General features: G+C 35.8%; 1 protein-coding gene across 4 annotated transcripts; it reads left to right on the top strand.

Annotated features, from left to right (window-relative positions):
• Nucleotides 1-765: 765 nt before the first annotated feature.
• Nucleotides 766-27,380, top strand: LOC132707145 (insulin-like growth factor-binding protein complex acid labile subunit). Of its 4 annotated transcripts, none has more exons than XM_060678871.1 (14): nt 766-976; nt 1,112-1,382; nt 1,960-2,129; nt 8,318-8,478; nt 13,667-13,861; nt 14,416-14,917; nt 14,967-15,268; nt 15,323-15,632; nt 16,346-16,529; nt 19,695-19,795; nt 19,889-20,084; nt 20,924-21,190; nt 23,314-23,563; nt 26,990-27,380. In XM_060678871.1, the coding sequence occupies exons 2-14, from the start codon at nt 1,124-1,126 to the stop codon at nt 27,354-27,356; spliced, it is 3,264 nt and encodes a 1,087-aa protein (XP_060534854.1). In that variant the 5' UTR covers nt 766-976; nt 1,112-1,123; the 3' UTR covers nt 27,357-27,380. The 4 variants fall into 4 exon arrangements, with proteins under 4 accessions (XP_060534854.1, XP_060534862.1, XP_060534843.1 ...); XM_060678879.1 differs by having other exon boundaries at nt 1,088-1,382; XM_060678860.1 differs by having other exon boundaries at nt 1,022-1,382.
• Nucleotides 27,381-27,727: the final 347 nt, after the last annotated feature.

Genomic DNA, 27,727 nt, shown 5'->3' with positions numbered 1-27,727 from the left:
GTAGTAAAACGTCGCTCTTTGCAGATTTTTGCAAGCAGTTAGAAAAGTTGAAACGATCATTTTCGGTCAAGTCTTTTCTGTTTTTGAGATGAGGTGGAGAACCAAAAAAGGACCCCATACTTAACAACCAGCAAACCAAATCACCTACATATATATTTCTTGAAATATTATTACTAAATTAATTAAGTTTTACTTGTACAAATCTAGCATTTGGCTTATAATATTAATCTAAATTCCGCGAAGTCATAGTCACTTTAATTTTTTTTTTGTTTTTGCGCTATCTATGCATCCGAAGCGAAAGTAACTCCCGCGGAACAAACAACATTACAGATTTTCTCTGAAGAAACTGCATTACAGATCTCATCAAAGCTTCAGTTCGGTTACTATATCACAGATGCCGCTCTCGTCTTTTAAAAGGGCGTCCGTGGAGGAAAATTTGAAAGTTTTAACAGCCGATTGACACGTTTCACGACTTTAAATCAAATTCTGGTTCCTGAAAGCTCCAGCTCTATTTTCATATAAAAAAATATAAAAGTCCATTCTGGTGGTATATTGGAAGTGTGTCAATGACCTTAACAAATAAACGGAATTTCTCTTTTAAACTCTTTCCTTCAGATATTCGGCGGACGGGTGTTTTAATCGACTTCTTCGACGCCATTTCCCATTGATATATAACGGAATTTGTTCGAACTGTCTTCGAACGATGTCAGTTGATTGACTCAGCGCTCCGTTGTCGGTAGTTTCCAAACTTCGATGAAAGTGAAAACGTCATTTCTTGCACGGTTACCTTGATCGCGAAAGTCAGTCGTTGTGCCTTGTGAAAAATTGCAAGAAGTCTACGCAGAATGTGGCTGTAAATACGCATGGATAATAAAGGGCCATAATAATGCGGTCTATTATTTCGAGTGCTTTCATTGATATAAAGTTTGGTGACGATTTGGTTTTAGTATTTTTACCGTCGTAACCGGATATAGAGGTGAGTTATTTAAACGCCGCAACGTTGCCCGACTTCTTTCTTTAGCAGAGAAGCGTCGAATTCCGCCTATTTAATTTTTTTCGCAACGTTGCCGGTTTGACTGGTCTGCAGGAAAATTTTCGGGACGGTTGGCAGGTCTGACGAGCGATGGCAACGTCGCGAGGCTTCTTCACTGCCGTCATTTTGACAATTTATGCCACTGCTGAGTACATACCGCCTGGGCCATTGTACAGGTGTCCCAATGAGCCGTTGCTGTTGCATCCGTGCACGTGCGATGCTGAGACCGACCAAGGTCTGTACGTCAGCTGCAACAACACCAACTTGGCAAGCATGGGCGTCGCGCTGAACAATCTGGCAACGTTCGAGTTGCCAGTAGAGAGGCTAATTTTGAACGGCTGTCATATGGGTGGGTGAGGTTATGGTGTATGTACTTAATTTGGCATTCCTTTTTTATTGGTATAGTCTGGTGTACGTAAATGCAATTCTGTTTTTTGGAAATACAAGAAAAATTTCTAATTTTAAAAATAAGATGCTTTCATTCGATAGTAATTTTTTAAAGCATTTTTAAATCCACCAGAAATGCTATCAATTTAATAGTATTAAAAACCCATGTAAAACACAAGTGAAAATGTTGTTTTGTATAAACGCATTTGAAACAGTAGATGCAAAACTCTGGAAGCAACATTCGCGGGCTATAACGTTGTTTGCGTAGAAGTTATAAGAAAAACAAATGTCCATTTACTAATGTACAAAAAAATTCCTTACTTTAAAGAAACCCCAACATTTTATGCAAAAATATTCTTTCACTGGCATTGGTAGAAAAATCGAAAATGATTTTTCACTCATCATCTCATCTTATGGTCTAAACTAAATTTTTCAAAAATTAATATTTCTATTTAAGGAATGTACGATGCTCCCGTAATTTCCTCATACTATTTTGCGAAAAAAATATTTCTACCAACTCTTTTTCCATCTTCCGGTAGCGAGGTTATTCGGCGGTCTCCTTCACAAACTCAAACTGAGGACGCTACTGATTGAAAACACACCCATAGAAACCATAGACCGCTACAGCTTCTTGGGAGTAAATGACACCCTCAACGAGTTACATTTAGTCAACTCAAGCTTGACGGAATTTCCTAGCATGGCGTTCAAGGTAAATTAGAAAAAAAAAAGATTTTTTTCGTATATTACGTGTCAGTTAACAAAATTATCAAATTTGAACAAAAGCATCGCTAAGATATTAATAATTCATGGCCACCGTGTGTTTTGGAAAGCAGTGATTTTAGATTCTACTTACATTTTTATATGGACTTTACCAACCCCTATAGAGTTGAATTTTCAAATCAAGCGGGTGACCCTACATCGCAGTTTATATACTTGGAGGATTTAAACTAGAAATTAACAATAGTGTGGTTTTAATACTTATATCGTTGGCTTACGAACAGACTATAAATAACAGTTCCGGTTCCGTTTTTCTTTTCTTTTTTAATAAAACCTATTTCTTTGGCGCCTGACTGGAAATCATCTCGCATTTGTTTTCGAACGTCCTCTGCGACAAATTCGGCCACCCAAGGGCGGGGGGGGCGGAGAGAACAGTCGGCTTATTGCAGGTAATAAATCGCGAAACCATTTTCGGAAGTTTTTCGGGAGTTTTCCTCGCTCGAGTGGCAAGGGCAGCCGATAAGAGAACGCGCTTCTTTGACTTTAAAATGTTGGAAGCATGTTGGCCCACGACAGGGCCGGAATAGGATATTTCGGTACGTGATTTTATTCCTACCGCTAGACAGGAATAATGCCGATTCATTTTTCTTTGAAAGGGAATGATGGTTTTTTTCTGGAATGGTTGTGTATATAAGGTAATTGAAATTCAGCCCCATTGGGATCCCAGACAGGGTAGGAGATACACAAAAAATAATCTTGTTAATGGTATTAATTAAGAGTCATTATTAACAGGTTTTCTTGATTCATTGATCTAACGAACTAGTTCATTGATATCCATGAGCATAATAACTCTTCTTCATTGGATTGATGTTTATTTTTTGCTCGTAACAATCTATTGTTTATAAATTAAAAACCTGTTCTATAAACGTTGTTTAAAAATATCTGTTAGAGAAGCCGCTCATGAATTCTAATAGCAAATGTATCCAAATTGAAGTGCCAATAGCAAATATAGTATATAGTTTAAAAGTTGCAGATATTAGTTCGTTTTAGCAGTTGACAAAGAAGAGCTTGAATATGTGATCCGAAAACTTAAAGAAACCTATGAGAAAGGGCGCCTAACTATGAACATCCAAAAAATTAAAGAAATGAGTGTTGGGACTGAAAACCACAACTTGGATATTATTGACGCTTGTGAAGATTGCAAATATTTAAGAATAACATTCAATAAGGAAGAAATAAAAGGAAGGATACAGGCCAATGGTTGGCTAAATGGAATTCAGATGGAGAAGATACAATACATACAACACAATAAATAAAAGTAGCTAACTCGATGGTTAACGTGGGGAATGAATGACCGACATAAATAAAAGAATGCTAGAAGCTACTGACATGTGCGCACTTGGATAAGCAACAAGATTTTTTCGTGTAGGTAGAGTGAGACACAAAGACGAACAAACAATGAGACCGGAGGATTCGGTCATCACGGATATGAAACAAAAACAACTCTTCAGTTGTGTGCAGTGTATGTCGGACTACAGGAACCAGCTCGTTGAAGTGATTCTTTAAATTGGTTAATTGGGAACAATTGAAACAAGGAATCTTTTTCATTAGATTATTCAAAAATCATCATCAGCTTAAAGAATTATGTTTATTGACAAATAGAAATTGATTTTCTCTAATCAAAGATGTGCTCTTCATTGTGTTAATTAACTTCTTCTTTGGATGACAATTATAATAAAATTCATTGAATTTAGTCACATTTTTGGTTCAGTGTACAAGGATCGTTAAATGGGAGCACCTTTTTTTATTATTTTGTGATGAGTATTTAATCGTTCCTCGCACCACCTCCATGGCCTTGACGCATTCGCATTTTTCTCGTCCTCATAAAATCGACGTCCCCCCGAGAGTCCATTGAAATCCGGAGCCGACATCGTATAGATGGGGAGGGGGAGAAATTTATTTTTTCATCGCCGTGTTTGTCGCCCTCGAGCGTTTCAAAGGGAAACCCCTCAGCCTCCAACGCCTCCCCCCCTAGGAAATATAATAATCGAATTCTGGGTCGAGAAGTTACCGAAAGTCTTCCTTTGGGAAAAAGATCGATTTGAACGGGAATTATTATTTTTCGCGAAAGAAAACTGTAAGCGAGCTAGCATAAATCGGAATTGGCACACGGATGAAAAATAAACCTCTAGAAAGGGAACGCGAAAATGAAATAACCGGAATGAAAATGAAATGAAAATTACAACATTACAAAAATAATAAATATAAGACAAACCAAGCTTCGCTGTCCTTCGACGTTGTCCGACACCTAAACTCCAACCCCGTCGATTTATGCATAGCTTTTTGCCACTCCAGTTTTGGCCTGCCTCGTTTTCTTCTACCTGTTGGTTTCCAGTGGAGTATTCTTTTCGGATATCGGGTATTTGACACTCTTTCCATGTGTCCGTACCAAGTAAGTTGTTTTATGGTATCGTTTCTTATTCTATCTCTTCTTGAAATGCGCATTGATCTTCTAAATGCATCCATCTCGACAGCTTCAACCCTTTTTTTATGTTTATCGGAAATTCTCCATGTCTCTATAGGAAGGTGCTTTTTACCATTGCTTCATAGATATTAAATTTCCGTTTGTTGGATATTTCTTTGCTCCATAGGATACCATTCGGAGCTCCTATTACTTTTTTGGCTTTGACTATTCGTTTATCTATTTCTTTTGCATCTGTTCAAGTGTTGTCGAATGTGATGCCCAGATATTCCTGGCACTTCTCTTTTCTATAACTTGTGATCTTCCTGCTCTGAAACCACATTGTTCTTCTTCCTCTTTGTCTTTATAGTCTTCCTCAATGAGATCACGTAAAATTCTGCCGTACAGTATGCTTATTGTGCTTGTAACCGAAATGCAATAACTATTGCAGTCCAGTTTATTTCGTTTTTTGTGTATAGAGGAGATAAGAGCCACTTTCCATTCCTTGGGAACGGGATGTCCATTCAAGCATTTATTAATAATAATTGCCAGATTTCTGAAAAGGTTGTGAGTTCCGTATTTTAACATTTCGGTGTTCCTTCTGGGTCACTAGATTTGCCTGGTTTAAGATTCATAAAAGCTTTTCTTATTGTTTCCTCAGGTATTTCAACTTCTTCTCCTTGTATATTGAAGTGTCTTGGAGATTGAGTTAAATATTCTGGTCTAGATTGTAGTGTTTAATTGTTCGGGTTTAAGTTGAATGCCTACCCTGTCTTTTCCTGGATTCTTTACAGTAGATATGAATTTCCACATTTCTGAGGATTTTCTTCTTCCAATGTTAATCTCTTCACATTTCCTATCCCAAGATTCGTTTTTTGCCTTGTTAATCTGCACTCTTAGTTTCCTCTTTATGTATATATTCTTCAAGATCTTGTTCATTTTTTGTAGGCAGCCATTTCAGATATTGTTGTTTTTTTCCTTGAACCATTGTCTCTATTTCCTCATTCCACCAATGTTTTTTGTTGGTGCTGTTCTTTTTTTATTCTTATTGCCTCTTGTGTAGCTTCTGTTAGACTCGTTATTATGTTCTCATAGATTTCGTCAAACGTGTGTCCATCAGGACTGAGCAGTTTACTGTCGAGCCGTCTTTGATAAAGAAATACTGTGCTCTCATCCCTAAAACTGTTAAAGTTGTATTTTGGTGTAACAATTGTCTCCGTGGATGTCATGTTATTGTTTTGAACTCCCTGAAGGTTTCCAGTTTTTCGAAAATGAAGGCTTATCTTGGCTTTCACTAAGTAGTGATCTGATCCGCAGGTGCTCCCTCTTAGGACTCTCACATCGTCAATTTGCAAATTTGTTTTCTGTGGACTAATCACGTAGTCAATGATGGATTTAAGGTTTCGAGTACTCTGTGTCCATGTATAGCGATGGATATTTTTATGTTTAAAGAAACCATTCTTGATTTTTAGGTTGTTTGTCTCGCAAAGATGAATTAGTCTTTCGCTGTTATCATTGACTGTTTCTTCTCCATATGGTCCCACGGTTGTACTATTTTGTTGTTTTCCCGTTCTTCCATTGAAGTCACCAATCATCACAATTTCTCTATTTTGTTCGGTGTTTGTAATCATTTCATCTAATTTGTCATAAAATTCCTATTTAATATCGGCTCTTTCATCTTCTGATAGTGAATAGGCTGCGATAATCTTTATGTTATGGCCATGTAGTTTCAAATGAACTGTTAGAATGTTTTCATCAACAGCTTCCCAATTACTTATTTTATTCCTCCAATCTTTTCTTATTAGTATTGATATTCCTCTCGCTGCTCTCTTTTCTTTTGACACTCCGGAAAATATATGGACAAAGTCTCCAACAAAACCGGTACCTTTTTCTTTTTTCTTGGTTTCCGTTAAGGCTGCCAAATCAATTTTTCGTTCCTTGATTTCTGCCGCCATAAAATGAGTTTTCTGTCTTAAACCCTGATCATTCCATGTGGTAAAATTAATCGTCCATTTTCATTGCTTAGTTCGTCGTCCAAGTGATCCATCCGGTGTTCCGAGGCCTTGTTTAGGCTTTTTGGTATATTTATGTTTTCCAAGTATTAGAGAACCAGTCCAATGCCTTAACCCTCAACCTGGAGGACCAGGTCAGTTTTTGTTTCACGGTGAGTACTTTATTTCCCCACTACCCTCTGAATCTGCTGGCTTGCATACCCAGCGAGCTTTCCCTAATTCCAATAGGGACCCACCCGATGGAGGTAACTGACCAATCCCCACACGGGGATATTATTTGATTTATTTACGGTTTCCTATTATATTGGGTTTTTTCGAAAAAACTGCTTTTGTCCACATAATGTTAAAATAAAAATAGTAGACTTTGATAAACGCCATTTTAGTCGTACGAGTGGAGCGAGTGTGTAAAAAACGACTGGATTATCAACGTTTTATCATACTAGACTTTTTCTGTGTCCATTTAGTTTTGGGGTGCTGTTTTGGAAAACAGTATGAATACATTTGCCGAGTGATGTGTAACGTCGCGGTCAAAACTGACAAATGTTAAAATACCGTGGCTAAATCTATTCGCTTGAGTAAAATAACGAAAACGACTTTTAGAGATGTTGATAAGTATGGTCCCTTGGACAATTTTTCAGCTTTCCCCTTTGACAATTTTTGAGGCCAATTAAAGTCACTGGTTAAATCATCAAAATCTCCTTTGCAACAAATAAGTAGACGATTATTAGAACATGGTAACATATTTACTAGTACACCTTACCTTAATTTGAAAACCTTAAATTGCGACTTTGAACATAATTATGGACCTCTGAACGTCAATGATTATCAAACAGTATAAAAAACTGTTTTCAAAAATCGACTTTAAAGACAATTAACTTTTCTCAAGCAGATTGTTATGGAATGATTGATAACACAATTATTGAAATTCATCATATCTTAAAGAGGAATGATGGCTCTATTTTTATTGTGGGGAAAGCGTTTTCTGAATGAAAAAATCCATTTACTTATCTCTAGGTGATTGATCTCAACAATTTTGCTCTCGAGAGGCCTACAAATTAGAATGTAAATGTTCCTTCCTTCCTTTGCAAGACGTGAGCGGTCGTTGCGCGTTCCAGTATGGTTTGAGCATCTTACGTAGACCTCCACAGCTCTTTTATTATGTCTAACATCTTTTTTTTGTTTTTGAGAAAAACTTTTTTTTTATATACACATTTACATATTCAATAAATTTTTCATAACATATTCGTCTTTTTTCGGATTTCATACTACATTAATTATGAACGTCTAAAGTACGTCATACAACAACAAAGAATGACGTAATATTTACATTTTAATATGACGTTATTTTAGGTGTCCTAATATACGTAAATGGGCTGTGGCATTTTCACGTCATTTTTTCGTTATATACACGTCAACGGTAAGGCCGAATCAAGGTACCAATAATCGACGTCTTATTAACGTCATGTTATCAGCTGAGCTACTGTCGCGAGCCACTTCGGACGTTTCCGGTATTTTGGTCACGGGTTTTGGAGCGTTCGGTTGTTTTCGTCTGCCTTTAGCCACTGCGGGTTTTTTGAATTTGTCCAGTTTATTAAGTCACTCCGCGCGTGCAAATTAAAACAACATTTAATATGCTATTAAGTTTTATTAAAAACGTGATAAAAAGTATATTGAACTGAAAGGTAGACTGTTAAAATTGAATATTAGATCCTCGGGAATCTGACCGTCTTGAACATCGACGGTCACAATATGACGCAGCTCCCGTTGGATGCTTTCGCGGACAGCGATCTGGCAGGACGACTTCTTAAACTTCACGTCGTTAATGGACAGCTGGATACGCCGGCGGTCGAGAGCCTGCAGCCCCTGAGGTAAAACACGGATTATCTGTAAAAGTTTTCTTTAACGCTGGAGAAAGTCCACATTTCATTCGGAAAAATATTTCCGCCGAAATTTTCATCGGTGTAGAACGTATGGTCTCTTCATAGATATAAAAAAGTGACCAATTGCTTTTGAATGGGGTTATACAAGGGCGGTCATTAACATACAATGCAACAAGATTATTACCTAAAGTTTCGGAATTTAAATAGTAATAGAAAATAATTTTATACCTATCTGTGTTTAATATTCTTTATTTTTTATCTTTGGTTTGGTATACTACTTAGTTTAAGTTTATCATTCTTACTTCGTGTGTAATACAGCGTGTGTTGAATCGTGTGCGAATTATGCAAAATATGTGCGAGCCTAGTGTGTCTCATAGTTATGCTCCCGCCAAAATGTAGAAAACACTATTCTATTGAGACTAAGGAAGTTATAAACAATGTTTATTTGACTCTCATTGAACGTGGCGCCAGCAAGTAAGCATTTTAAGAAGAAACTGCCAAATTGACGAAAATTCTAACATCAACTGTATGGAAAATTGTGAATAATCCCATTTCAGCGAGGAAAAAAAGAAGCGATGCTGACATTTTCTCGAATGTAGATGAAAGTGATCAAGTTATAATACGGCGTAAAATTTACCAGTTATACGAGGAACAAAGCGTGCCTATATATCTTAATGAGGAGGATTGAAAAAGATGAAAATGGTGTTCAATGTGGCAGAACTACCTTATGGAAGTGTATTCAACACATGGGTTTTAGATTTTAAAAAATTGACAAAAGGCAAGTTTTAATGGAATCTTTTAGAATTCGGAAATGGCGACTGGAATATCTAGAAAAAATTACGATTTACAGAGAACAACAAAGGCCAATTATTTACTTGGATGAAACCTGGTTCGGCACTTATGATACCCCCGAAAAAGGGTTGGGTTGACTCAACTGATAAGTGTAAAACAAACGAGCCATTAATAAGAGGTGAAAGAAAAACTATTTTGCATGCTGACTCTAAAGATCTTTGGAATCCAAATCGAGTTTCTCTGTCTGCGAAAAATAATAGAAATTCTTCTCTGGTTTACCAAGAAGACACCACCGCTGATTTATTTGAAAGTTGGTTTAAAGACAAACTAGTTCCAAACATTCCGCCTAATAGCGTCATTGTAATGGGCAATGCAAGTTATCACAGTAGACAGTTGACTAAAACCCCTTCATCATGTGACACAAAAGCAACAATCCAAAACTACATGTATAATAACGACATTTATTTTCACGAGGATTATATCAAAAAGCAAATAATTGAGGTTCTGAGCTTGAACCTACGTCTAGGGCATACAGTTTTAGCACTGTATATTTAATCCCATTGAACATGTTTGGCACCAATTGAAATCCGCCATTCGTCGTAACAATGTTTTTCCCCGTGTTAACTCCAATGTTCTCAAACTTATAGAAACCGAAATTTTTAACATCCCTCCACAAAGTTGGGCAATTTCTGTTAAACATATAGAAAAAGCAGAACAATCGTATATCCATATTGCAAATAATATAGAACAAATAATAATTAGAATGTGATGATAGCCATAGTGATACTGATATATTATAATTATAATAAATAATTTGTAATTTTATTTTAGATTTAAACATAAATACATACATAAATAAATAAATATTGTTTAGTATATTTCCTAACAAAACCCCAAATAATTAAATTCTAAGCAAAGTACGGACCTGTTCGGCCATATTTCATTCTTACAGCTTGCCCGGGTTTTTCCTTAATTCGTATCAGTTAGTCACTTTCTTATATCTATAAACAGACTTTACCTGATGTGTTGGTTAATTGTAGGTAATTGGGTTTGAAGTACAAGTAGTTGAAAGCTATCGTCCTACAAACAACAACAATTTTAATGAAAATAAAAGACACGAATCAATAAAAAAATAAATGGCCTTAATTTTTGATGTGGTAACCATTTGAGATAATTTTCACGTTCGTTCCTGACGTGCGTCAATGAACCATCTTTAGTTAAGCTGGCCCAGAGTTGCATGGAATTTTACTCTCCTGGCTATGATATTGTTTTGCTTTGCGCCATTTTCTTTCTTAAATAACTAAACTAAGTAAACTATTTGGATAAAATACTGCCGAACAATGCCACATCCATGGATGTCCCATCTTGATATTTTTTGATGTTCAAAAGTGTCACAAAAATATTATTCGATTATAGGATTATCGTTAGTGTGACAAAACGGAGATTTTAAAATCATCGAAGTGAATCATTTTGCTCCGCAGATCCAATGATATAAGGCTCCTATGATTGTAGACAGTTTTTCGATTCTGTTCCGGTCAGGGATAAGTTGTTAATATAATTCAATTGTCACTAAGGGTTACGTCGTTCTTGAGCCCGATTTCTTTGGCGCATATCGTATTTGAAATTACATTTTAAAATTTTTGACGCATTTCATTGAAATGATTCAAAAATATTTATTGTTCTTTGTTTGTGCCGTTTGCACTAAAATCAAAACTTTGATCTTAATTAAAAAAAAAAACAGAATACGTTTAATTAAGTCAAAAGTGTACGCCCGCCATGAAAAATAAAAAAGGAGTTCTGAAAATAAAACTAAAACTTTAATAATTATTTTATAAAAGGTTTAAAAAGTCCATTATTTTTATTTGAGCAATATCCCAACCTATCATAAAATATTTGTCGAACTTTCACCACGAACATTGCTAAAAGCAGTTGTAATTTTACTGAAATACATTTAAATTATGATGTGTGTGCCCTTAAATAGTGCTACTGGCGTAACCCAAAAGAAAAAATCATTTGGTGCCATATCTGGGGACCTAGGTGCCACCTAGGTGGCAAATCTGGGGAATTAGCTGGCCGTCCTATCCTTTACTATCAGTAGGAGTCGACTGGTTCATTTGACAACCCAACCAAGCAAAACAACTTATACACATAGAGGACATATGTTGTTATTATTAAAATTAAAATCATGTGACGTGTATACCGGGTGTTATTGAAATTACGTCATGTAATCTATTTTGTGAATTTGGATCCAACTCTACTGCTGAATGGATATTCTGTTTGGTCCAAATCGGATAAAATGGCACTGCCAGACTGCAAATTGCGATGCCTGTCAAGCAACGCAACCGAACATGTTTATGGCAAATACTAAATACTAAATAAATAAAACAGGCTACAGTGATGTTGATGTTTGAAAGCTGTTTGCTTATTTATATATTTTTGGGGGCCCTTTTTCCAGAAACGCCATATTTTTGCTCTATCACGTCATTTTAGGCATTTAGGCATGTTAGGCATTATTTTTAAATGGATTACTGGATAATATTAGATTTCTATGCAAAGCAACAGAGTTGGCGCAGAGCCTGCTTATGGGCAGTTTTGTTGTATTGGTCGTCATGTTAGCGGCTGTTATCTTCGTTGTTGCGTATTTCTAGTATTCTAGAAAGTATAATTATGAAAAGAAGACATTGTGTGAACAATCCAAATAACTGTTGTTATATCTGTGGTAGTTATGTCGTAGTAAAGCACAGCCAAACGCTTATTTGGTGAAAAAGCAGTTAGCCAAGACAAGTCCTGTGCATATCGTACTGTTTGTTCCGTTTGCGTTGAAGCATTGAAAGAAAAACTGTCCAAAAGGTAGGAAGAAATGTTTAAGCTTTGGTGTTCCTGTGGTACGGCGAAAGAATAGTAATCACAATGAATGATATTTTTGTTCGTGTATTGTCCAAGAATTCAACAGAAAAAATAAGAAACAAATTGGATATCCGAATCTTGACTCTGCTATTCGACGAGTTCCTCATGGATCAGATATACCGATACCTACTACTCCAAAAGAACTAGAAAATGTCATATCGTCAGAATCAGACGAATCTAATTCCGATCCAAATGACTAAGATTTCACACCATATTTCAGAGATCCCGAAGTGTTTAACCAGAGCGAATTAAATACTCACCAATGGCGTCACAAGTTTTTACCGGGATCGCGAAAATGAATTTGGTCAATATTTTACTCAGGAAGGACCCCTAGTGTGTTGCAACAATAAATTAGGAAATGTTACGTATATAAAAGAATAATGACGCCTGTTTATTGACTCAAGTAAGCGTAATTTAAATGCGTTTTATTGCACAATGGTAACGAACTGGCTTTGGTTCCTGTTGCTCATTCGGTACATTTAAATGAAACGTATGAACATTTGTGACTGGGATTGTCGGACAAGAGATAGCCATTGGACTCAAATAGAATGGCCCTCTAGAAAACGTTCTACAGCCTTACAGCAGTTTGTTTAAGCCCTAGACAAAAATGTTGTGTTTCAAATATTTGCGTCAGAAATTTCCAGCCATATCTGATGCTAAAGTAAAAGTAAGTATTTATGTTGGGCCCACATTATGCAAAGGCAATAATTTTCAAAACAGATGGAGCATAACGATGATGGCGGATACTGCTGGATGTTAAAACGGGATATGTCCTTAAAATCACACAGCCGAATGTCCGGACAACGCAGCGTTCTTGCAAAAAGACGACGCTTTTACTCAAAAAAGTCTGACTCAAGTTTTTTTTTTCACTTTTTTAAACTAGCATTCCACTTATTTACTGAATAAAAAAATAAATCATTTTAGAAATATCATTTTTTTCTCCTTTAATATTTGCAGAAAACCTTACGTGATACAAATAAATGCATAGAATTTTTCTTATCAGCCCACTAAAATTATATAAAATCAATTTTCAAAATAAGAACATCTGTCACAAAATTTAATCTTTTACACGGTTATGCTATAAAACTCACCAACAATTCCGTCTATTTGTGCTGTTATTATAACACAGGTTATATTTTGCGCCGATTTCAATTAATTAGCAACAATGAACAAAAATCTTAAATAGTTATAGCATAAGGTCGGCGGTAATTTCTGACCTTACACCTTTAACATTTCATTCCATAAAGGGTAGTTTATTCAATAGCAACAACATTTTTGGAGCAATTCTGAAATACGCTGCAACCGTTGTGAAGAGTATTTTTGCCATTTGTCTCTCGACTATAAGGTTCATTCATTGTATTATATAAGGTAATTTCAATAACAACCTGTATTTGCAGTTAATAGTTTGTTTAGGTGATTGCAATTTTCTTTACTATAAATAAACATTCATTATTATTATTTTTATGATTGCGTACAGGAAGCTAAAAACTCTCGACTTGCACGGTAACGACCTAAAAGCCCTGAAACGGAACCAGTTCAAGGGTCTGAGAGATGTCGAGGTGCTGGATCTCAGCTTCAATAGCATACCAAAAATCGACTCGACCCATCTCGGCGACCTTACCAAAATGTCGTTTCTCAACGTCTCCCACAACCAACTCACAGAACTGACGAGGTATGCAAGAATATATATGGAATTATTCACGCTATACGTCACAGAATATCGTGTCCAAAATTCAAGGTTTTCAAATTTTTTCATTTTGTGATATGGAGGGGAGTCTACTATGTTACGCTGTAAAATTTATTTGATATTATAGAGTCCGTTCCAAAAATTCTAAACGTATCAAAGTAGTATTTTTTTAAATGTATATGGTAGTATTTTTGGATTCTGTGGTCAAGATTAGTGTATTTTTCAACAAGGCTTTAAGCATTGTTTAATTATTTATATTTTGCACAATTTAGTTTGGGTTATAGTTTCTATTTCTCCAATACCTAATAAGTATTTAAGTGTGGGAATACACCATAGTTTTTATCTTAATTATAAAAGAATATATACAGGGCGTTGAAAAATGTATTCTAATACGTCACGTTTTTTGCCCTATGGTATTTGAAAGTACCTCACCATATCCCAAAAACTATTTTTTTGACTGCAATATTCCATATAGCTCGTGTAATCCTGTATAATAATATTCCAAAAAAACTTCCTGTCAAAAACTAACTAAAAAATAGGGGAGCGTTCGCCCGCAATACGGTGCTCAGAGTTCTCAACATGTCCTTCAACAAAATCAAAAAACTCGACACCAATTCGTTCCGAGGCATGAGGTTCCTGCGCCGACTCTACCTCTCCGACAATCTCATCTCAGACGTCGGAAGGGGTACGTTCGGATCCCTGCAGAGGATAGGGACGATCGATCTCGCACGCAACTTAATCAGAAAGATCGACTATCAGATGTTCTATCAGCTGAATCTCATCGAGGTCATCGACGTGTCCGAAAACAATGTCACCGAGATTCAAAAGCTCGCGTTCAAAGACGTTTACCTGACCAATATCGACCTCTCGCGTAACAACATCAGCAAAATCGAAATCGGCGCGTTCGAGAACTGCGCCAACATCACTCGACTCGACCTCTCCTACAACCAGCTCAGGTCGTTGCCCAAAAAAGCCTTCGACGAGACCACTTACGCGACGGAGCTGCAGTTCTCGTACAACTTCTTCACCAGCCTGGACCAGGTTGACACTTCGTTGCACCCAGAGTCACGCGATAATGTTCGAGTTTCAGATCCCCCTGCACAACATGTCCGGCTTGAAAATCCTCAACGTTTCTCATAACCTTATCGAGTCGATACCCAAGAAGACGTTCCCCAAACTCTATGAACTTCACACGATCGATTTGGCTCACAACAACCTATCCGATATCTTCAACGCGGTGTTCCAAACGCTCTTCTCCCTGCGGTACCTCAACATGAGTCACAACTCTCTGCAGTCGATCAAACCGAGCACGTTCGGGCCGGTACCCACCCTCCTCTACCTGGATATGAGTTACAATCGTTTGGAGAACATCGCCAAGAGCGCTTTGACCAGGTGGGTGTAATTTGTGCCTCGACGTTTCGACGTTGTTTTCTTGGGTTTGCTTAGACTTGCCAGCATGAGGGACCTGATTCTGCGAGGCAACAAACTCACGTCGCTCTTCATCCTCCCCATATCCACGTCCTCGCTGGATTTGTCTCACAACGAGTTCGCCGAACTACCGCCAAAGCAGTGGCCCTCGATGAACTCGCTGTTAAGCCTGGACCTGAGCCATAACAACCTGAGGGATAACCTAGTGCACGGCAGCTTCGGGAACCTGCTCACTTTGCAGAGGCTCAATCTGAATTATAACGGAGCGACCAGGCCGCCGTGGGCGCCTATCAGCGAACTCACGTCCTTGCAATATTTGTATCTGAAGGTAAGAGCACTTTAAAATTGAGAAGGCCTATCAAGTGCGTTTTCGTTCTGTCCGCGAGTGGAGTACTTGTTCTTTATTGCAAGTCAAGTATATTTTAGCACCTTTATCTAAAATTGTGCCTTCAAAATGAAGAAGCTGTGTTGCTCAAATGACCATATAACTCGCTGTTTTCCACCAGGCATCTATTTTTCGTTTTCTTTTTGTCGCATGGCATTTGTACTGCTCATACTAATTCAACGCATCATCGTATTCCTAAAAAAAATTAGTTATTGAAGAGTTACTGTGAGTTCTTTGGAGGCGAGCCATTGTCGTACTCGTTTTAATAAATAGTGAGTTCTTGAGGAATTGCATTGAATTAATTGGAGGAAACGCATTCCTTTAAAAAAATAGTTAGTGCTATTCAAGAGTTATTATTTGTGAAATAGGGACTAGGCATCTTTGTAACCATTTTTAAAAAATGAGTTATTAGGAATTGTTATGTTCTCTTTATTATTCTAAAATGTGCTCAAAGTTTAGAAGCGAGTTATAGAAGAATTATAGATAATTACTTGCAAGTTCTAAAATAAATTGCCTGTTCTCCAAAATTTTTCTTATTTTAAACGTCCGTCTCCTTTATTCGAAAATCGAGTCGGTTTTTTCAAATCGACTGCGAGTTAATTGACGCGGCGAAGCGGGTGCGAGTTTAATTGATGGCGTCGCGGCGTCCGATGTAGGGCAACAATCTCACGAAGCTGGAACGGAACGCGTTTGGCAAGATGCCTACGATGTTCGAGCTCGACCTAGAGGACAATAACGTAAACAACGTGACGGCGAGGGCGTTCGAAGGGCTGCTCCAGCTAATCCGCCTGAACTTGAACAACAATAACTTGACTGTCATACCTAACGGCGCTTTTCAGGGTAAGTTGCCACGTCGCACAGTCGGTAAAAATGAGCATTTTTCGGAAAAAAATCTGCAAGTGTCGAAGGGCACTTCGTTGATTTTGTTTTCTGATTTTTAATAATAGTAATATTATACATACATCGTTAATTTCAACGTAGCATAGATAAAGCGCTTCGCAAAAAGAGTTTGTCACTTTAAAATATTGACTGAAATACTAGAAACATAAAAATTGTCATTGTTAGTGCCTTCTGCAAGACTTTAGGAACGTGTTTGTTGTGTTTTGCGTCGTGTGTATTCTAAAAAATCGTTCACGATTTTACTCTATCTATAAACTTGAAATACAATCACCAGTTAAAAAATTGGTTGTGCCGTATACAGGATTTGTCTAAAAATATAAATTTTATGCAAGAGTAAAGTTGGTTTATTTTATAAAATGTCTGCAATTGTTATTAACAAAAATTGATCATTCAAATATGTTGTCATATATCCAATATTACCTATCTAACGTTTTCATCAAATCAAATTGCTAGTTAAATTTTATGACACAAAAAAAAATAAAGTTAACTTTGATATTGTTAATATGAATGTTATTTATTGTATATTATATACGTAATTAATAAAAACAAACACTTGCTTTAAGATTACCACGCACATGTTTATTGCTTTGACAATTGTTTCGGTACACTGTACCTTCTTCAGAAAGAATCTCTAAACTAACTATCACAGGGTTGATTACAGACTATCCATACAGTAGGTAGAATCTTTATCTAAGGGTTTAAGAGGAGAGAATTATTTAAGTCGGTTTGATCGTTTAGTAGCAAACTTGTATATTTCAGTTTATTAATTTCTATTGTTTCTAATAAGTTAAGTTTTTTGCTTTTGCCTTGACTATGTAATATTTTAACATCATTATTGAAGGAATGTCCTGTTTCTATTAAATGATTACTATAATTAGAGTCATTATTAGAATTCAAGAATGAACTTTTGTGTTCTTGAATCCGTTTCTTGAAACTTCTGCCTGTGTGACCTATGTATATTTTTGGACAAGATCCACATGTTAGTTTGTATACTCCCGACTTACATAACTTATGTATTTTCGTTTTATTATTTTTAATTACAGATCCTAATGTCCTATTACATTTAAAAGCAATATTCCGATTTAGCCTTCTAAGTTTTTTAGCTATTATTTCACCTAGCTATTATTTCACCAAGTGAAATCACCAAGAACACAAAAGTTCATTCTTGAATTCTAAAAATGACTCTATAGTAATCATTTAATAGAAACAGGACATTCCTTCAATAACGATGTTAAAATATTACATAGTCAAGGCAAAAGCAAAAAACTTAACTTATTAGAAACAATAGAAATTAATAAACAGAAATTTACAAGTTTGCTACTAAACGATCAAACCGACTTAAATAATTATCCCTTCTTAAACCCTTAGATAAAGATTCTACTACCTACTGTATGGATAGTCTGTAATTAACCCCGTGATAGTTAGTTTAGAGATTCTTTCTGAAGAAGGTACAGTGTACCGAAACAATCGTCAAAGCAATAAACATGTGTGTGGTAATCTTAAAGCAAGTGTTTGTTTTTATTAAATTACGTATGTAATGGATTATCATCAAGTAACAGTCAACTCAATAAAATATTACATATTACTTAATTTGTTTATCTTTTGATTTGCAATATAAAGTAATAAGGTATGTATGCATTAGCGATTACAATGGAATAGAACTTGGTTCCAGAACTTAATAATGAACTGGTAATTTATCTATCTAAATAAAATTTATAATTTTCAAAATTGAATCTTACCGAAAATTAAGTGTTCATGGCGAATGGATAATCAAGTTTTCGTAATAACAATGGTCGATATTTAAAAAAATAAAGTTACTCTTAATTTAACTTCAAATTCATGTTTTTTGACAAACTTGCTTACGAATTAAGAAATTTTAGCATTTTTTAGACCAAGCAGAACTTTTTATAAAGAATAACTTTTTTGATAAAGTATTGAAAAACAAACTAAGTCCAGTTTTTTAAAAAAAAAATCAAAGTCTCTTTTAATATGGACGGTTTGTTTAATTTTTTTCATAAAAGCAAGAATAAAAAAGTTTCCCATATGGTACAGACTTAACCAGATACGGTATATAATTAAATAATAAAACGTTTTTAATGGACCCGGAGCATCTCGATTATTAATAGACCAGTTAAAAAATACGATAAGATCGTGCATTTGAGGCTGTGGTTTTTTTTTTGGAAAATATTGGAAAAATTTATAGCGTTAGGCTTACAGAACTAATGATAAAGCTTGTTATGCTTCGCAGCAGTTTTACATAGTGGCGCAAGTAAGCCTTAAAATTAATAAATGGGGTTTTTGAAAATGGCTGTTGCGTTACCACCATATAGCGACGCTGCAATTATGACAAAAAAAAAGAGAATTGCGCATGAGCGAGATCAAACGAAAATGACGCAAAGTGCGGATTAGTGGGTGGAATGTATAGGCATGTGCGGAAAATCGTTAACATCTCTACGAAAATATCAATTCAGTCTGCGGCGCATCAATTTTTGGTGTAGTAGGGCCATTGTATTATCTTATTTTTATAATAGTGCACAAGAAATGCACAAAAATTAAAAAAAAAAATAGACAACCACCACATTTTTCGTTTCATAGATTTGGGGTATATTCTGTTGTATCAGCACTGGTTGGAAAACCAAATATTTTGAGTATATATTCGCCATCGTAGTAATAGTTTAAAATACCAAATAGCCAGGAAACGATTTTCAGCTTCTTTCAAGAATTGGACTAAGATGACTTTTACTTGATGAAAATCCATGTAACAAAAATTAAATTAGAACAAAAAATGTTCTGATTTTCATAGTTTTTAATGATTTATGACAGCTGTTTCAGCAACACCGTGTCTTTACCAAATAGTCCTCAGTCCAATTCTTGAAAGAAGCTAAAAATCATTTCCTGGCTATTTGGTAATTTCAACTATTACTGCAATGCCGAATATATACTCAAAACATTTGGTTTTTCAACTAGTACTTACACAACAGAGTACGTATATCCCAAATTTATGAAACATTTTTCGTATTAACAAGTAAAGTCGAAATCATAAAATAAAACGCATCATATACTTGCCCAACATGCGCCTATGGGTACAATTACCACATTGTGTAGGTCTGGTCGCGCTCAACACCTTGGATTTGTCACAAAACAGGCTCGTGAAACTGGACAACAAAACGCACGGTGTGTTCGAAGATTGTCTGTCCCTCGAAAGGGTAAGCGATTAATCCTTAGTCGCCTTTAAGGAAAAAAAAATAAAAATGTCAACTTTGCCAACTCGCACGTGTTTACATTTCGCCTTTCACCAGCTGAACTTGAGCCACAATAAGATCACGTTTTTAACGCGCAAGATGTTCCCGAGCAATCCTTACATCCCCTACAGGCTGAGGGAGATCGATCTCTCCCACAACTACATCCCGGTTATAACGCACGATTTGTTGTTCGGGACATCGAAACTGGAACGGCTCGACCTTTCCCATAACGCCATCGCCGACTTGAGGAAAGGTAAATTGTGACGTCATATTTAACGTTTCGTCCGCCAAATCGCAAACAGAACAGAAATTTTGTGCTGTTTCGTCAAGTTCTCAGAAAGAATGTCTGTTTCTGTTAAACGACAATCATTTTCTTTTTGTTATAAATGGAAAATCTGAGTGTCCTTTATGCCATTTATGTTTTTTTTTATGGCGTTTCTTTGAGCCAGTGTCAAATGAAATGGTCAATTAAAACGTCATATTTACGTCAACATCTGTTTAAAAGAATAACTCTTAAATAATTGACGATTATGTAAAAATAAAATCTGAGGCAAATTTGAACGTCATATGCTCGTTACGGCGCATAAAAAATAAATGCGAAATTTAATTTTCTTTAATGTCAGATATCTATGATCTAATTTGTGACCTTTCGTTAGGCAAGTGTCAAACGGAACGATAAGTTTGACATATTTTACATCAAATATCATATAGAACGGACAGTTTCATGTTTCGTCAAATTAAGTAGAATATTTGTCAAATATCTAAAGACGAATATGAAACAGAATTTTGACGCATTTCCCGTAAAACATCAACAGAACCAATTTCTTGTCAAACAGAACGAAAATGTTGATATTTGTCTCGTCAAAAGACAAAGTGAATGTTTTCAAGTTTTTTTTTTAAAGAATAACACTCAAATAATTGGACATTACGTAACATAGTTTTAAGAGCGCGCACACACAAAATGATGACTAAGGCAGTATTCGGGCAGTTAAATTCTGTCGTCCTATTGAAACCAGAATTCACCCTGTCCTCCCCCTATTCCACGTTCCACCCCTGCAACAACGCTTAATTACGAGGGCAAATTATTCGCAGGTGTAATCGGAAACCTGTCGATGTTGACTTCGTTGGATCTCTCTGCCAATCAGCTGCACGACCTGACGAGCGAACCGCAATTGTTCCGGTTGCCCCGGAATATTTCGGTTCTGCGTTTAGGTGGTAACGAATTGACCGAATTGCCGTGGCATCACGTGCTGAACGCGACGCAGCTTTCTGTGCTGGACGTGAGGGACAACCGGATCCCGGAATTCGGACCGGAAATGACCGAACTAGCGGTCAGGGGGGTCGACGTCATGTACCAAGGTAACTATGTAGTTGTAACGCTGACAAAGAGGCTGGAGTTTACAGGGTAAAGTTAATGGCCGATCTGCTATGGCTGTAAATATTTTGAAAAAATGTTTTAAATAGTGTTACATAAAATCAAAACATTATTTTTAAAAAGTCGATGTATTACCGATATTTATCACTATTTTGAGAAAATGTTTTAATAATTGTTAATTTTTAAATAAACAAATTTTTTGAACAGAACACCTTATACATTTTTGTATATTACGATATTTCAAAGGAAGGCTTTTAATGCTACGTTGCCAAGTTATTCGCAAAATGATTTTTTTTTAAAACAAGTTTTACTACTATGATACCTGCATCTTTCAACTGCTTTATAATATTAAAAATTTATTTCAATGTAGTCAAATGCATTTTTAAGGGTTTAGTAAACCCCCTAAGTAGTTATTTCAAACACGAAATTTTTTAAGTGTTTAAGTGTTTTTTACTGCCCCTATATCACTTTGACTTAAGTTCCCCCATACCGATTGATTCAAGTTTTCCGTAATATTAATTTTCTTTAATCATATTCAAAAATACGTTAACTTTATAATGGATTTAATACCCTGCTTAATTAAAAATAGCTTTTTTTAATAAAAATGTTTTTCAAATTGAATAGAAAAGAAATAGAAATCGAACGATATTCGTTCATTGCACCATGAAATAGTAAATTACCTTAAAATGCTTACTTACAAATGCAACTAAGTAATTAGTTGTCCAATAATCCTACTAATACTTTTCTGAATGCAGTGCACTCTCGAATCACAAATCGACATTCTCACACTTTTCCACATTTGTCTATTTAAAAAAGTATATTATTTATGTGACACTTGCTCAAAAAAAAAACATAAAAAGACATATAAACGACATAAAGGAAACTCAGGATTTTCATTTATATTTACACTAGACGTAACAAAATTGTATATTATGCAACGAGTGTTGCATACTATACTTTTTCTACGACTGTTAGTTTTTGGGTACATTTTCGCAAAACAACACGGATATTGACATGACCGTCAGAATGACAAACGTCAAAATTCAAGGTTTGGGAAATATCTCCAAAAACATCCGATTGCTCCCAAACCCGTGCGGTAAAATCCCGGAAATGTCTGACCTTTTGTAAAGTGACGCTTCCCTCACGCTAGATCGGTGTGTAATTAGGTATTTTCCAGACGGGAGTAGAAAAAAATCATTATTTAGTAACGTTTTAACTTAAAAAACGTATTTTTCTACTTCTTTACCTAAAATATTCAATAATACACAGCTACGTTATCTGCGGCTGCGAATTACTTCGGACATTTTGGGGATATTACTCACGGGTTGGGGAGCAATCGGATTTTTTCGTTTGACGTTTGTCAATTCTGACGGTCATGACTAATGGTCGTAGAAAATAGTATATTATGCAACAAGTGCGGTAAACGGCATTTGACTCACGAGTTTATTTGACACGACATTCACTAACATGACTGTCAGAAATGACAAACGTCAAAATTCAAAGCGTGGGAAATATCTCCGAAAACATCCGATTGCTCCCAAACCCGTGCGGTAAAATCGTGGGAAACGAAACTGGCGTGGTAAAGTGACGTTTCCCGCACACTAGAACGGTGCGTAATTAGGTATTTTGCAGACGGGAGTAGTAGTAGTATATTATCCAACACACCATTTATTCTTCTTACTAATATAAAATGGATCAAACAATTTTAACACATAATCTGTCTACTGGACATTCTCTAAGTTAATTTGCTTTTAAATCTAATGTTTTTCCATATTTGAGTCTTCGAGACGAAGCGTACAATTCTTGCGCGAAGTAACAAAGGGATGAAGTAATTACGCATAAATTGTTAATTATTGTTAACGTTCAATAATAAGCTTGTGTGTTGCCGCACTTTTTAAGAAACACCCCACATATTGCCTTTAGATTTTATGCTTATTGAACCTTTTTGTCGAAATAATGATAAACGAGGCAGATATCGCCACACGATCGCGCCACCATAATTTTTTCCTATAATCCCTTTGGAAATCGCACTTCTGTCGGGATGCACCGACGCGTATTAAGTCGAAATTAAACCGCGCGGCTCTATAATACTATCGGTCCTCTTCAGGCAACCCCTTGAGATGCGACTGTCTGCTACGACCCTTGATCCGTCACTTCTCCCGTCAGCTCCACTTGAAGGAGTTTTACAAAGCGATACGGTGCTCCAGCCCGGCTCCTTTGGCGGGCTCGTCGCTTTACGAGCTCCCAGAAGAGCGACTCGTGTGTCCACCGAACGTTAACACCACCATTATGCTCGAGGGGATGGCGGCGGACGACTACGGGGTGCTGCCCGACCTTAAGTTCCGCGAACTGACGCTGTGAGTATAACTTTCCTCCGTCATAGAAATACAAAAATTAACTTCCCTGATTTAGAAATAACAACCCAGGGTAAAATTTGGTTTTTACTCGAAATTTTGATATTCAATATTAAATTAATATAAATATTAAATCTTCGTGAATTCACTCAAAACTTTAACGCGAAAGTATTATTGTATCTTATTGTAAGAAAGAAACTAATCAACTAACCTAAAATTATTTTAATGTAAACACGATTCCCGACAGATGCATACAAATGTAGGGTTAGAATTTTTCTTATGGAATCTTCTACGCAAAAAAGAAACTCCATTCTAAAATTTCGAGTTTAAATTTGAAATTTTAGGGTAAAATTTCGCGTTTTATTTCGAAATTTTAGGGTAAAATTTCGCATTTTATTCCGGAATTACAAAATTTTGAAGTAATACTGTATAGAAATGGCAAAACTGTTAAGTTTCGAGTTAGGACAGGATTTTTTTTAATTTTGAGATAAGGCACACTTTAAGACTGGCTATTTATTTTTGTGATGTGTTCCGTTCTACCCGTTCCTAATAATTAAACGAGTGACTTAAAAAGTTTACGAAACGTGTTGCATACTTTTTCTACGACCGTTAATTTTTGGGTTTATTTTTGACATGACCGTCAGAATTGACAAACGTCAAAATTCAAGGCTTGGGAAATATCTCGGATGTGGTAAAATCACGGAAATGTCCGAAGTGGCTCCGATCCGTGCGAAACGAAACTGACGTTGTAATGTGACTCTTCCCGTACTCCAAATCGGTGTGTAATTAGGCACTTTACAGATGGTAGTAGAAAAATATATTTTCCAAGTAGGCAATCAAACTTATAGTCTACTTTAAAGCAATAAACCTCAAATTAAAAAAAAAAGTTGGCCAATATATACGTTTTTTTATTGCGCTCCTTTTTTTGTTTTTGACGTTTATGCGAAATATTTTCCAAATTTTAACCTAATTGCAGCGTAAAGGAGCACGTCTAGACCATAGCACACTAACAGCGAATTTAACGATGAGTTATAAAAAAATATCAGATGGTCGGTGTCTGTCTCTGAAACTTAATTATCATCATAGACCGGACAGTTAGTCTTAACAGGGTTAACGATCAATTTTACCCAAAAAAAAAAACTGATTAAGAATCCGACCGTTAACGACCTGGTTCGGCGGCTCCACCGTCTCTGTCACAATTAGTTTTAAAACACTGATTCGTACATACAGTCATGTGTTTGAAGTATTAAATTCCTTCCTCTTTAGCATCAAGAATATTTGAGTATGCCTCGTATAGAATCACAACCGATATTTCTGCAATCCGCAATGATATTCAACATTTAACATTCTTTAGGTAAAAATATTACGATTTAATGAAACCTTCCTGGTCCAAAACTTAATAGTAACCGAGATACAGGGTGTCAATGTTTCAATTTAATCAAATCGGAGTTTTTTGACATGAAAAATCCATTTTCGTGAATAATTTTCGAGCAAATTTCGTGCATTTTTTGCGCCTCGGTGTATCCATATTTTTAATAAAGATATTACCCCTTACACCTTTTTTACCTTTTAAAATTCTCCGTTTTCGAAAAATTTGAATTTCAAACTTTCAGTACATAATTATCTAATATTTAAAATTTCATTTTTTGATTCTATCAATTTTAAAATAATCTAGATAATGGATATAGTGGAGCTAATATGGTAGTACAGCCCATAACAGTCTTTAATATTACTTATTTTGAGATTTTTGCAAGACACTCAAAAAAAATTCTACGTCAATGAAAAACATTTTATGGAAATACAAATTTAATTTTAAACTAAAGTAAAATACAAAAAATATTCGTATAAAAATATTTCTATTCGGCAAAAAATGTTCAAAATTATTTCCATTCACTGTGATGCATTTAGAGACACTTTTATTGAAATACTGCCTGATTTTAAATAATAATTTCTCGTTTCGAAATGATTCAGTTTAAATTGGGTGGTGGTCCAATGGGTCCTAACATGTAATTTTCAATTATTCCGCACCAAACGTTTATTTTAGATTCCTGTTGGAAATGGCGTTCAGTTGTCAAATGGGAATTTTCTAGATCCCGCGCTTGCTTATTTCTAAAGTTATAGACACCTCTGCGTGTAAATGTTGTTTCATCTGTAAACATTATTTTATTTAAAACCATTGGAAATGACAATAACGAGCAAATTTCAATCTGGCTAGAATATTACATTACCCTCTAAAAGATTTTGCACAACAGTAAAGTGGATAAAGCTTTCCTTGGTGAAAAACTCTACAAACTGTAGATTTGCTCACTTGTGCTTATTTTCGGATTTTCAGCTACTTGGACTAAAAATTCCTCTTCCAGGCCCGGTGTAATCCTTTTAGTCGCCTCACAGAATACCTCTTGGGGCGGAACGAACCAGTCTCGCCGAGTGTGTTATAAATATTCTTAAAAATTATAAAATCTGGGCGCATTCGGTTTGGAAACAGCCTCGAATAACGTATATGACCTCGACGCACATTATAATTCTCTTCTGCGGATAAACATATCATGTTGGAAAGCAAGTTATGTCTTGGCGTTGTCGGAAAACTCACACCCAAGATACTCACAAACAACAAAGAAATTAACCAGAACCGAAGTGCCTTTATCGCATTTGTTTTGGTCACAGCCTACTCTAAAAATTTTAGCAACTATTTCATCGTGCCTGTCTTTGCACTATTTTACTGTCTTTTATTGTGATTATGTTAGTCAAAGCCTACTTTGAATTATTTTGCATGTTCGCATAAAATTATTCAAACAGGTGCAACGAAAATTTTAAATGCGAATTTCTCGAAAACGGCAACTCGGGGTGAAAGTGTGTCGAAAAGGTGTAAGAAGTTATCTTTTTATTAAAAATCTGCAGGAGGCATCAAATGCACGAAAGGTACATACGCAGCGCCATTTACAATTTGAACCAAAATTATTCAACAAAATGGATTTCTTATGTCAAAAACCCCGATTGCGATTTTTCTGCAAAGAGCTCAATTTTTTCAGGAATTATTTAAAAAAAACAAAAATTTGCAACATTGACACCCTATATTTCGGTTGTCATCAACTTTTGAACTAAGGTAAGTTTCGTTAACTCGTACTATTTTTACCTAAAAAATCTTCTATTTTGCCATGTACCATTACTTATGTGACACCCTGTATATAAAATAAAAATATCCGCTACTACAAAAAGGAGGCCGACTCCTTAGAAGTGATACCGACAAAAGGTTTTGGGAATCAATACAGGGTGATATTTAATAAGTGTCCGCTATTTCACAGTGTGATTTTTCAAGCATTTTTCATGCTACTATAAAATTGTGGTCTTAAATTCTTCGTTTTCGAGATTTAAGTGTCAAAATTTTTTGCTTTTGATTTTTCTATATAATTTTCTTTTGTCCGATTACAGCAAGAAAAACATGCTGCGCATGAAATGGCGCGTGATGAAAAACGAAGACATAGCGGACGTATATTTGGTGGTGAGGAATGCAAATAGCCCTCTGGAAGTCCTCTACCAGACGACGCTGTCATATTCCCAGAGGAAATTCGAGACAGTCGTCGCTGACCAGTTGCGAAGCAACGATGTGCTGCACAACACCTATCAGCTCTGTCTTCTGGCGAAGAACAGCAAAGACGCAGTCAGAAAGTTTTACGGGGAACAGTGTAGGGACTTGGACGGGTCAGCTCTAAGTGGTGGCGGGAATAGAGTTGAGCCCTACTTAAGTGTAGTGCTGGTTGTTGCGATAGTTTTTGTCGGCAGGGGGTTCGTCGATTAGTGCCAACGGTAATAAATTTATTATTTTGTTATTGTTTGTGGTTTTATTCATAAAAAAAGGCGCCTAAAAGAGAAAACTCGACAAGGAGGCAATTAACGGCCAGTGTGGACAATATAAACATAAACGGTATAAACATAAACGCTCGAAAAAATAATAGAAACAATTGGATGCCAATATATTTAAACAAAGCAAAGAAAATGATAAAGAAATAAATATGTAGCTCATTTTTGAAAGTTTTGAAACCATTTTTGAACGCTGAATTCTAAAAATAACTTTAAAATAAAATAATCGGATTAAGAAGACGTATGAAGGAGAAATGTCAACAAAAAAGATTATAAAAACAAATTATTGAAAATAAAAAAGAAAATAAA

The sequence above is a fragment of the Cylas formicarius genome, unplaced genomic scaffold (genome assembly GCF_029955315.1).
Source record: "Cylas formicarius isolate icCylForm1 unplaced genomic scaffold, icCylForm1.1 PGA_scaffold_10__41_contigs__length_53128322, whole genome shotgun sequence".
In the NCBI taxonomy this organism is placed as follows: Eukaryota; Metazoa; Arthropoda; class Insecta; order Coleoptera; family Brentidae; genus Cylas; species Cylas formicarius.
Note: the sequence above shows the minus strand (reverse complement) of the source record. Positions and strands in the feature narration are given on the sequence as shown.